At 56.6% G+C, this 11,880-nt stretch overlaps 2 protein-coding genes across 3 annotated transcripts; one reads left to right on the top strand and one right to left on the bottom strand.

Annotated features, from left to right (window-relative positions):
- Window positions 1–459: 459 nt before the first annotated feature.
- Window positions 460–3,373, bottom strand: LHFPL5 (LHFPL tetraspan subfamily member 5). 2 transcript variants are annotated; one of them, XM_042837431.1, is made up of 4 exons: window positions 2,961–3,373; window positions 1,115–1,351; window positions 952–984; window positions 460–730 (listed from the first exon to the last, which is right to left on the bottom strand). In XM_042837431.1, exons 1-3 carry the CDS (start codon window positions 3,370–3,372, stop codon window positions 968–970), a joined length of 666 nt encoding a protein of 221 aa, XP_042693365.1. In that variant the 5' UTR covers window position 3,373; the 3' UTR covers window positions 460–730; window positions 952–967. The 2 variants fall into 2 exon arrangements, with proteins under 2 accessions (XP_042693365.1, XP_042693364.1); XM_042837430.1 differs by having other exon boundaries at window positions 460–984.
- Window positions 3,374–4,647: 1,274 nt separating this feature from the next.
- CLPS (colipase) lies at window positions 4,648–5,311 on the top strand. The gene is made up of 3 exons (XM_042837437.1): window positions 4,648–4,737; window positions 4,949–5,071; window positions 5,155–5,311. The coding sequence occupies exons 1-3, from the start codon at window positions 4,648–4,650 to the stop codon at window positions 5,290–5,292; spliced, it is 351 nt and encodes a 116-aa protein (XP_042693371.1). The 3' UTR covers window positions 5,293–5,311.
- The last annotated feature ends 6,569 nt before the right edge of the window (window positions 5,312–11,880 follow it).

The raw sequence follows: 11,880 nt of genomic DNA, 5'->3' as shown, positions 1-11,880 counted from the left end.
GCCGTAGTCTCCCTGTGTTCCGTCTGCAGGTCTGTTTTCTCAGCTCCAGGCTCTTTAGGTGTACGCAGGTGCATAGTTCCAGTTCTCTCGACTGAGACTCACTGGGTTGGGCGTTGGTAAAACATTTTGTCCATACTATGATCCATTTTTTTAAGGGGGGAAGAATTGTTGGATAGTGGGAGAGGCTGCTATTCTAATGTGTCTTTCTGCCACCTCTGCTGCCTTCCACAGCGCGGAGTCAACAGAGGCAGCGCGGAACTGCGGAGCAGTGGTGCGTGGCGCCACCTGCCGCACAACGGCGGTGCTGCAGCGGTGCGCGATGCCCTCACAAGGGCTGCGTTAAGTGCCCCACGAGGGCCGCTTTGTTCTCGCGTTTTTGCGAGAGGTGCGGGAGGTGACTCGGACAGTCTTGGCCGTGGTGGAGGGTTTCCCCTGACCTCAAGGAGACGGCACACAATCTAAAAGGCCATATTTTAATTCAGAAGTCGTTTCCTCAAAAGATGTACAAACCCCAAGAGACAGCAAATCATGGCCCCAGACCTCCCCCTATGGACTCAAAACAAACAAGCAAACCAACGAAAGCTGATGTCCTGTGTGTCTCTTCCCATCACACAAATTCCATGAGAGCTGAAAGCTGTAGAAAGTCCAGAGGTGATGGTACGTGTAGGAAAAGTCACTCAAAAGGAAAGGACCGCATCTCCTGAAGTGATGCTAAGAGCTCCAGGCAGCCCTGGGAGAGAAGGAGAGCGGTTGCTGTTGCCGAGTAGAGCACAGCATCGCATTTTATGCTATCTCCTGGCAAGGATTTACATTCTCCCAGATGGAGGCACAGCAAAGCCTGTTTCCCATTCGGCCCCAAACAAACCCCATCTGAATACAGCACCAGTAATCCTGTAGTTATGCTGGTGGCGTTGCATGTGCAAGAAACGTCAGAATTGCTGTAGCACTCACACAGTGATCAATGCTGTCATTCACTGCCCTCCTCTGTAAAACAAAAATAATCAGTGTTAGTGGGTCATGGTTCTAATAATGCTCATAATGAAGGTGCAGGTGTGTTTTTCAGCTTTGTTTTCCAAAAGGTTCACCTCCCCCCACCCTAGCCTGCTGCTCTCACCTTTGCCTTCCACTTTAAAATCCGATGGCAGGAGGTTGTCCTGGCGATTCCCCAGCACGAAGGCCAGAAATGAGAGGATGAGGGCATCGAGGATGCCAATGATGCAGAGGATGTAGGCCCAGCGCACTGTGCAGGCGCCCAACGTGTATTTGTCTGTCTTGTCCCCACACAAGCGCTTCACCTCACTCGAGTCCCAGCCGTCAGGGTAGATGAGGCACCCGATCATCAGCCCAGTGGCTGCGAGGCAAAAGGGGAATGGTGTGTGAGAACAACAATCGCTGGTGCTGGCTGAAGGGGCTTCAGTGTGACATGGAGGTTGGGGCTCTGCTCCCTTTGTGACGGTGCTGCAGTGCACTGCAGGGACAGAGCAGCATGGGGACAATGCAGCACAAGAGCAAAGCAATGTGGGCATGATGCAGCACGTGGGCAGAGCAGCAGGGGACAATATAGCTGATAATAAAACAGCACAAAGACAGAATAGTGTCAGGATGATGCAGCATGAGCTCGATGGAACACGTGGACAGAGCAGTACAGGGACAGTACAGTGTGAGCACAATGCAGCACATGGAGAGAGCAGCACAGGCGTGGTACAGCACTGACTTCCCACCCACTGCCCAGGCCACTGCCCCAGCTTCCATCGTGCTGTTGCCTGGGCAACTTTGCTCCTCTCCAACCACTGCACACAACATAGTTCTCTCTTCAAGGAGATGCAGCCTCTGAGCAAAGCTGGAACATGGTGTGTTTGTGCAACATTGCTGCTCTGTGCACAGCTGGGTTTTGGCTCGCTGCTGGCAGCAGCGCAACATGCTGATAGACGCCGCTTGCTCAGCTGCTGTTGTTCCAGCGGGGCTGGGAGCCGTGCTGCCACATGGTGCACGGTGTGCCATGGGAACACAGCACCAACTGCCCGGGGACATCTCCTGTTGTGCAGTGCAGCTCCCGGCCCCTCCAGGTGCATTTTTTCCTCTGCATCCTTGTGCTCAGAGAAGTCACTGCTGTTGCTCGAATAGGTACCTGTGGTGCATGGAGCAAAGGGAGCTGCTCTGCGCTGCACTGAGGGTTTGTCCCCAGCCATGGGGAGCTCCTTGGGACAGGACAGAGCATCTCTTACAATTCAGAAGCAGCTGCTTTGTTGTGTATTTAATTAAGCTTTGCTGTAGCCAACAGAAAGATGGGGCACAGGGAGGTGAGGGCAACTGGAAAGGAGCTGCTGCCCTGGTGGAGGTTGGCCCCAACATGGTACGGGCACAGAGATGGAACTGCTGCTGTTTCCTGGCTCTGCAGTGCCAGGCATTGGGAAGAGATGCGCCTCGGAGACCTCAGCTACATGGAAGAGCAAAAGGAAGAGCAGACAGAGCTTGGGAAACGGGTTTGGAGGGGTCAAAAATACTTGGTTCAGCACAACCCAACCCTTGTAGTGACCTTCCCCACTTTGGCTCTATGAATGGTGGTCACATAAAAGCTCTGAATCCAGCAGCAAAGCCCTTCCATGCCCAGCTCCCTGCAGGGCTGAGCTGCCCCAAAGCCTCTTATCTAAATCTTCATTTGAGCTCGAGCTGGGAACTGGAGCAAACCTACGCAGCCGCCTGTCCCCAGAGCCACCTGAGGAGTGCAGGGACACTATGAATGATGCAGGAGCTGTGCAGGTTGGGTTGGATTGGGTTACCAGCAGATCGGGTGTTGACATGCTGGGAGGGAGTATGGGGAAAGAATGCAAACCTTATAGCTGACAGCGGTGTCCCAATGTTCCTTGAGCTCATGGCAGTGCCCACCACTCCAGGGAGCCCATCCCACACCCACCCCACGCCCACCACCCCATAGCGCAGTGCCTTTCCCTGCCGCTCACCCGCCGCCAGCTGCATCCAGGCACACACTTTGTAGACGGTGGCGGCATTGCAGAAGAAGAAGAGGCTGAAGCAGAGGATAGAGCCGATGATGAGGAAGGTGGAGATGCCCACAAAGAACATTGCCGTTTTGAAGGCACTGGAGGGGATGGTACCGAAATCCAGGGGGCTTCCCTTGCAGATGAGCTCTCCGGTGAGCGCATTGCCGATGCAATAGGAGAAGAGGCCGAAGTAGCCAGCCTGCGGCGTGTCGATGCTGTCGCCGATCCAGTAGGGCTGGATGAAGGTCACCACCATCAGGATGGAGAAGCAGAGTGTGAACAGGGCCCACAGCACACCCATGGCCCGTGCATTTCGCACGTAGTTGGTGTGGTAGATTCGCGCCGCCTCCTGAGCCGGCAGCAGCTTGGGCATGGCCAGGGGGAGAACGGGGGGGTTCGCCGCCTCCCGGGGCCCCGCAGCGCCAGAGGAGAGCGGAGAGCGGCGGTGAGGGCGGGGAGGGCCGCAGGGCCGGGACCGCCCCGGGGATGGATGTACTGCGGGGATGGATGGACGGATGTGCCGCGGGGAGGTGCCGCCGGGATGCGCTCTGCGCTCGCGGGTCCGGGCCCAGGATGAGCGCCGGGGGTGAGACCGCCTCCTTCCTCCCGCGGGGTGAGACAGCCGGTGTGAGACACCCCCGAGATGTGCTCCCGCCCACGCCTCGGGATGAGCTCAGTGCCGCAGGACGGGACCCTCCCCCGTGGGATTAGATCCCCTCTGGAATGATCGCCCCCCCCCCCTTTTCCCCTCTCCCCGTCTTAAGCCTCCCCCCTGACATGTGCCCACCTTCAGGATGTGCCTAACGGCCCCGCAATGAGCACCCTAGGAATGAAAGCCTCCCTGGGGTGAGCCATGTGCCCCCTCCGGGGATGCACTCTCTGCCCACAGGTCCAACCTCAGGATGCGACCCCAGGATACAGCCCATGTCCCTGGGAGGTGTTCCTAGGACACATTGTGCCCCCATGGGATATGTGCCTCCAGGATGCACTTTGTGCCCCCACCGTGTGCCCAGGAGGTGACACCCACCCCTGTTTGCACCCCATGTCCTTGCTGCCTGCATTGGGGTGCACCATAGGATGTGTGCTGTTCCCCCCAGCAGCCCCCCAGGTCATGCCACGCACCCCAAACTCTGTACTCCTATACTGTCATCTTGGTGCCCCACAGGTGGGGCACATGAGGCGCAGACAGGGAGGGGACAGGATGCAGAGACACCACAGGGCTTTGTCCTCGTGTCATTTGGGGAGGCCACTGCCAGGGCCAGCCTGAATGTCACTGCATGGCCACCGAAGGCCACTAAAGAAGGCCACCAAAGGCCACTGAAGAAGGCCACCGCTGTGCTGGCGTTAATCATTGTCGAGTGCTGAAAGCTGCACCGTTCCCAGAGCTGTCCCCACATCTCAGCAGGTTCAGTTCCTGGGCTCTGGGCACAGTGGATCCCCTCGTGGGAAGTGCAGCACCGTTATCTGACATTTGCTTTGGCTGAAGGAGCAGCAGCACCTGGGGACAGCACGGTGCCACACAACCGCCCTTGGAGCTGCGGTGCGGTGCCACGAGGCCAGGTGCGATAGGAGGGAGCATGGCAGGTGCTGACTATAAAGCAGCCAAACCTACCTGCACTCCAACCCACCAAAACTACCTGCAGCCACCATGGTGCTGCCCCTCCGCCTGCTGCTTGCCGCGCTGCTCGTTGCCCTGGCTCTGGGCGCTCCCAGTGAGCAGGGGCTCATCTTCAACCTGGTAATAGGGGAACATATATCCCCACCATTCAGCATACATTTTGGGGTGCCCCAAGACAGAGAGAAAGACTCTTTTGCAGATGGGGAGACAGAGGGAGAGGGGGTTCACTGGGTTTGTGGGGCAGCAGAAAAGAATGCGGCTGTGTGGGGTCAGTTGGGTTTTGTGGGGGGTGTGGGGTTCTGGGTGTGAGCTGATTCCATTGATGCTGCAGGACATTGGAGAGCTGTGCTTGCAGAGCGCGCAGTGCAAGAGTGGCTGCTGCCAGCGAGACACTGGGCTGAGCCTGTCACGGTGCAGCCCGAAGGCTGCCGAGACCCAGGACTGCTCCCGGAAGGTAGGTGCTGTGCATCCTCTGCCCATTCCCAGCCCAGGAGTGGCCCCAAAGGGTGCTGCCCCACCATTCATCTGTCCCCACAGAGCCTCTATGGGGTTTACTACAAATGTCCCTGTGAGGCTGGCCTGTCCTGCAACGCCGAGTGGAGCATCGGGGGCTCCATCACCAACACCGACTATGGAGTCTGCTATGACAAACGTGACCCCACCACACTGCGGTGACAGACGTGTGTCCCAGTAAAGAGCATCCACCATTGAGCACTGTGCCGTGCCATCACTGTGGGGCAGAGGGGACAGCACAGGGAGGGCTTCATGTGTTCTGTGTGTGTGGTGCATTGAAGTATCAGTTTGGGACACAGGTGGGCAATAAGCAATGAGGTCACATCAAGATAAGGATGTGGGGGGACAGATGGATGCAGCAGTGGAGGTTTATTGGCTGTCAGCACTACCATTGGTAGGAAATGCTCTCAGCTTGCCAGTGGGGTATGCAGGGAACTCAAAGGTGGTGGTGGTGGTGGTGGCTGCTAGGCTGCAGCCCAGCATGCAGAACTGCAAGCTGAGGATGACCCTGCAATGCCTGCAGCTGCACCTCCTCCTCGGGCTGTAAGCAGCTTGGCCAGCCACAAGCTGTCCCTGAACAGCGCCTCGTGCAGTGAGGTGTCGGTGCTGCCATGCACAGCAGTGCACAGTGCTTGTGCAAAGCCCTTGTGCCGCACCTCCAGCAGTAGCAGCAGCTCACACAGCACCAGGCTGACGGCAACTGGGGTCGTCCATGCAGAACAGCAGCAAGTGTAAGTCCACAGAGCAGCAGGCACAGGTCTGGGGGTGGGAGGGTTGGATGGGATGGGATGGCATGAGAATTAGGGATGGGATGGGGATGGGGTGGGGATAAGAGTAGGGGTGGATTGGGGTGGAGATGGGAACAGGAATGGGGACGGGGATGGAGGTAGAGATGGGGATAGGGACAGCAGCACCCTGCTGGGGCACACTGTGGTCCCCACAACCATCCCTCAACTCTGGCTCCAGCAGGAGGATGCAGCGGGCGATGCTGTTTAGCGTGGAGGCATGAGAAGGGCCCTCCTGCTCACCCAGCAGCGCCAACATCCTCTTAAGCTCCATGTGCTGCTTTTCATCTCCTCAATGCTCAGCTCTGAGTGGCTATCACACCAACATGGCACGTGGTCCCAACATTTTGCTTTGAGTTCATGAGCCACAAATAGGGAAAATGAAGCACAGGAAGGGAGGTGGCAGAGGGGATCCCATCCGTAGCAGCCAGGACCTTCAGAATCATGGTGGTGCTGGGAGGGCTGTTCAGTCCAGCTGAGATGGTTTTGTGGAGGAGTTAGATGGCCATGGCCACCAGATCTCATTTGGAGCTGAGAACTACCCCTGGTGCCCCCTAAGCCACATGAGAGGGGAGGGAGAGGGATATGATGATGTCCCTGCATCCCCCATTGCTGCATGTGCGTGTCATGTCATCCCCCACCCCCCTCACCCCCCCCCACCGCTTGTGCTGTTTTTAACACGAGGGTACAGGATGTTCTGCTCTGCACAACCTCAACCTCCCTCTCTCCTCCCCCTGTCCCCCCCCTTTCCTGCTGGCCCCATGGCCTTCACCTCTCCTTCTCTCTGCTCTTATTTAACCCTTTTTCTTGCGAATAAATAAATAAATAAATAAAATAAAATTACCTTTTATTAACATTAGAACCACCATTTTTGCAAGCCTCACCTCTTCTCTTGTTATTTCTATGGTGACTGTTACCATTATTCACACGATATTTCAGCAGGGATCTCACCTTACATCTCCCCAACCCATGTAATGCCTGGAACTGGAGTTCAGGAGTCACTTCGGGTGCCACCCCAGTGCTCATCCATCAAACATCCCCAGCAAGAATTGCTCTTGGGAGAAGGAGTTTGGGGGGTGGGCAAATGCTTCCTGATAGCACTGGGCCCTCCCAGCCTTAACCCTAACCCCAGTCCCAACCCCAATCCTAACTGTACCCCTCTCATAATGGCAGCTGTTAGCACCCACCCACTGGGTGCCCTCTACTATTTCCAGTGGTGCACAATGAGTGCTGGTGGGAAAGAGGTTCGAGGGCCAAACAGCACGTTGGGGCTGGTTCCAGTGCCAATAGGATTTGATGGTGCCATGGAGCCATGGAGGGCCCCATGAGTGCACCCTGAAGTGGGGTTAAAGCTGCAGAAATGCATGTGTCGGTTTTGGTCATTGCATTGCAATGTGTCCCAATTGCAGCTGGGGTTGCTCAGTGACTCCCCTGGGTGCACATTCACCACTGGGGTGGCTTTGGATGGAGGTGGGGCTCATCTGTACTGCAGGAAAACTCTAATCCTTGGGGTGACCCCAGGTCCTGCTGCATGCACCCAAAGCTCTGGGGAAGGGTATGAGGCTGATTGTAGGCGCACCCCTCCACATGGCCCCCCATCCTGGGTGCTGACCGGGGTTTGCCTGAAGCTCTGCGGGGTTTGCACAGCTCAGGAACAATGTTGGTGTGCAGACATCATTTCCAACTTTCACTGTAGGGATAAAGACCTTTCAAGGAAAAAAATATAGAAAGAAAAAGAATAAAAAAAAAATGAAAGGTAAAAGGTAAAAAAGAAAAAACGGAAAAGCAAAATTCTTGAAAAGTGGTCTGGTTTTGCTCCTTGTGCCAAAAGCAATTGTTGCAGATTTTTCCCAGCCTCTCCTGTTTGGCCTTCACATGGGACGTAGAGAGCAATGTCACCGCCTGTTCTCCTGCTCCTGTGTTTTCCTCACAGCTGGAGGTGGAGGAGGACAAATTGAAGGACACATTGGGAACAGCCCCTGAGCAGCCCCCAGGGCGGCAGCAGAGTGCGGGTGCTGGTGTCCCCCATCACTGCACTCCACACCACCACATTCCATCTCATTTCATCATACCCCCATCCCATCCCATAAAACTCCTATCCCACTCCCTCCCATCCTGTCCCATGCCCACCACATCCCATCCCAACCCATCCCACCCCACTGCCCTATTATAAAGCAGGGGGTCATCACCTGGATATGCATATGGGGGTGCTATGGTGGGGACCCCTCAAACCATGCTGTTGGCCCTGAGCCCCCTCAGGAGCACAGCAGCAGGCACTGATGATTTCCAGAAGGACCAAAGAAGCAAATTCCCCCAATCTGCTGGCTGAATGCTTCGTGCTACTGGAGGAATTAATTAGAAGGATATGTTGGAGGGGGGATGGGATTGTGTTAGTATAGGGAGGGCTCCAGGATGGCGGGAGACTCGGGAGTAGGATCCTCCAGGATCAATGTTTTTAGGGTAGAATTCCCCAAAGTGGTGCTGAGCCGTTATTGGGGCGGAGGAGGATCTGTGGGTGCTGTGGACAATGCTGGGAGCTGCACCGGGATGTGATACTGGGGGTTGCTAACATAGGGGTGATGCAATGAGGGTGTGCAGTGCAATGCAGTACAATGGAGGTGTGCAGTGCTCTGGGGGTGTACAATTCTCTGAGGGTGTGCAGTGCAGTGAGAAAGTGCAATGCTCTGGGAGCGTGCAATGCAGTGAGGGTGTGCAATGCAGTGGAGGTGTGCATGCAACGGGGATGCACCTTACAAGGATGAACAGCATTGCAATGAGTGTTTGCAACACAGTGCAGTGCAATGGTTGTGTGCAACGCATGCTGACGAGGACACCCAGCAGGGCCACGTCACCCTGTGCAGAGCAGAGCAAGCTGCACTCGCATTCTCCTTACAAAAATGCCGCTCCCAACCGTAACCCAGAGCCCCCCGGGGGGGTTCTTGGGGGGGGCCGGAGGGGGGGGGCCCGGGGCCTCTCATGACCCCGCAGCAGCACTGCGGGTGGGGGCGGGCAGGGTGCCAGGTCCCGGCGCAGGGACGCGATGTACCGGGAGAAGGGAACAGCCCTGACTCAGCAGAAGCGGGGGGGGGGGGGAGTGGGGGGGGAGAGGGGGGGTGGGGACGACAGAGAGGGGCGAAGGAAACCGCCGCGCGGGACTGCGGGCAGCGCTGGGTCAAAGGGAGAGCTGTGTGCGGCGGGGGGGGGGGAGAGGGGCAGGAAACCCCCATCCCCGTGCTGGGGGTGCCCCGTGGGGTGGGAACTGCTCGGCTCCCGCTGTCCTCAATGTCCTGCTCCACCCCATTGCACTCCAATGTGGTCCACATCACCCCCCCCCCTCCCCGCATCACAGCCCCCAGCATCAGCCCAGCATCACCCCTGTGCCAGCAACTCCTGCATCATGCTCCAGTATGGCCCCCAGCATGGTCTCCACCATCACTCTCAGCAACACACCCCTAGCATCCCCCTCAGTTCACCCCCTGCAACGCACCCCTTCCAATCAAACCTGTGACATCACAAGCAGCATTGTTCCCCAGTGCAGCCCCCAGCACCCCTTCCCACAGCACTGCATTGTCATTCACTGCACACCCCCATTGCACTGCGTTGCACACCCACAGCACATTGCACACCTCCGTTGTACTGCACACCCTCATTGCACTGCACACCCCAGGGGTCCTGCTCCCACCCCCACCCACCTCCCTCCATCTCCATCAATGCCCCCAGGACATGGCTCAGTTGGGGGTGGGGGTGGCTGGCATGGAGCACCGTCACCCCTGTGCCCGCCCCGGCAGAGGCTGGTACAGTTTGTTACGTCCAGACCGGAATGTACTTTGTGTTAGAAGTGGCCCCCAGCCAGAACGCACAGCGGCCGTTATTTATACTCCCACTCAGCTCTCTGCATCCTGCGCCCGGCACTCACGGCGTTATCTGTGCTGGGGCCATGCTGGGCCCCCCCCAGTGCCATGCTGGAGCCTTGGACTCTGCCCTCCTGCCATTCATTTACAGAGCAGCATCACCGCTTTCAATATGTATTTTAAAAAATACATATTTAAATGTATAATTATAATATATATATTATATACATATATATATACATTCTTGGTGGGTTTTTTTCCCTTTCCTTTGGGGAGAAGACAATCCAGAGGTATAATTTACCCTTTGGGTGGCATAAAGCTGTCCGTGGAGGAGGGGAGTGCCATGGGGCACCCATGCATTGCACACACCCATTGCATTGCTACTCATCCTTGCGGGGAGCATTCCACTGCACTGCACACCCCCATTGCAACATACACCTCCATTGCATTGCTCACTCCCATTACACTGCATACCTCACTGCATTGCATACCCCCACTGCATTGCTGTGCACTCCCATGGGTGTCTGTGCCACCCTAGCGGGACACAGGGAGCTGTTGTGAGGGGGCAGCAGTAGATCCTAGCACACGTTGAAGTGCACGCTGGGTGCATGGTAGCAGGGCCAGGGCTGTGATGGGGCAGCAGTGGGGCACTGGGTCCCCACATGCAGTTTCTAGGGGTGGGCTCGTGGGCTCTCCTCAGCACTGTTTCCACACTTCAGAACAAAGCATGTAGATGGCTGTGTGCAATATCCCACCATCACTTCTCTGCTGGAAAGATTTGTGGGATCAGATGCAGCATGCAGCCATGCACCCCATAGCCAGGCCCCACCCTTGAGGGCCCCCTGTGCCCCTGTGGCCCCATTGCAGCTGCACCTCAGCCATCACCAGGGACACGGTGTACTCACACTGCGGTTGTGCAACCCCAGCCCTTCGCCTCCGTAAACACCCGACTGCTGCAGCAAAGGGCTGAGCTCACATCATGGCACAACTCAGCCCCCAACCTGGGCTGGGACATGAAGTGGATTGCCCGGGGAGCTTACAGGGAAGAGGGGGAGGGGTGCAAGGGGGGCACCACCCAACAAACTGCTTTGCACCCCCAAAAGGGGCAAGGGGCTCAGTTTGGTGTTGGGAGCCTCATTGCTGCAGGAAGGACTCAGGGAGCAATGGTGCGCTGGGCTTAGAGGTGCTGCACTTTGCAGGAGGGAGAGAGCAGGGAATGCCTCTCCTCTCCAGCCTCCTCTCCTCTTTTTTTTTTTTTCTTCTTTTTTTTTCTCCTTCTCCTTTTTCAGTTTTATTACCTTTGGGCAGAAGGCTTTGCCATCACATGCCACAGGGTGTGGGGGCACATGCCCAGGTTGGCATCCTAGGGGTATCCAGGTGTCCAGCATGCCCAGCTGTCACTTGGAGTGCCCAAGTTAAAGGCTTCACCCTGATCCCTGTCCCCATCAGGGGCATCCATGTGCCAGTGGGATGACTGACGAGGGACAGGCAGTGCCCTGGCAGCTGTGCAGTGCCTTCAGGGATTATTCCTGGAATTCTGCTCCAGAGGAGTAGATTTCCTCCTGGGATGGGGTAGGCACTGGGGGGAGGGGGGAACGGGGGACTGAGGAGGGGGAGCAACACACCCAGCACCAGGGCTTTGCATCCAAACCATGCAAGATTTCCCCTTGTTGCAGTGCCATGCTGCAGCACGTCCCACCTCTTCCTATGCCCACAGCTGTCTCCCGTGGGTCCCAATCCTGCCATCACCTCTCTGCACCCCATGCCACTGCTGGGGGCTGCAACTCTGCTCCCAGCCCAGCGCAGCGGGATCTTGCATAATGCTGTGCTACAACACCCAGGCACTGCGGGCGGGTGAGGCGAGGACAGGGCTGCACCGTGCATTTCCTGGCGTGGGGAAGTTGACGTCAGCTCGTGCTCTTCTAACATCGAATTTCCTTACAAATACGAATTGCAAAGTTGGGGTGGGGGAGGACAGAGCACCCCCACACTGTGCTGAGGGAATGGCCACTGGAAGGTCTCTGTTATAGAAACACCCCAGTACTCTCTTCCTATGCATATTATTGTATGCGCTTTTTTTTTCTTTTTTTCTTTTCTTTTTTTTTTTTTTTTTT

The sequence above is a fragment of the Centrocercus urophasianus genome, unplaced genomic scaffold (assembly GCF_019232065.1).
Source record: "Centrocercus urophasianus isolate 14NV4802_14NV808 unplaced genomic scaffold, USGS_Curo_1.0 seq_70, whole genome shotgun sequence".
Classification (NCBI taxonomy): Eukaryota; Metazoa; Chordata; class Aves; order Galliformes; family Phasianidae; genus Centrocercus; species Centrocercus urophasianus.
The sequence above is the reverse complement of the archived record's forward strand: the minus strand, read 5'-3'. Positions and strand labels throughout refer to the sequence as shown.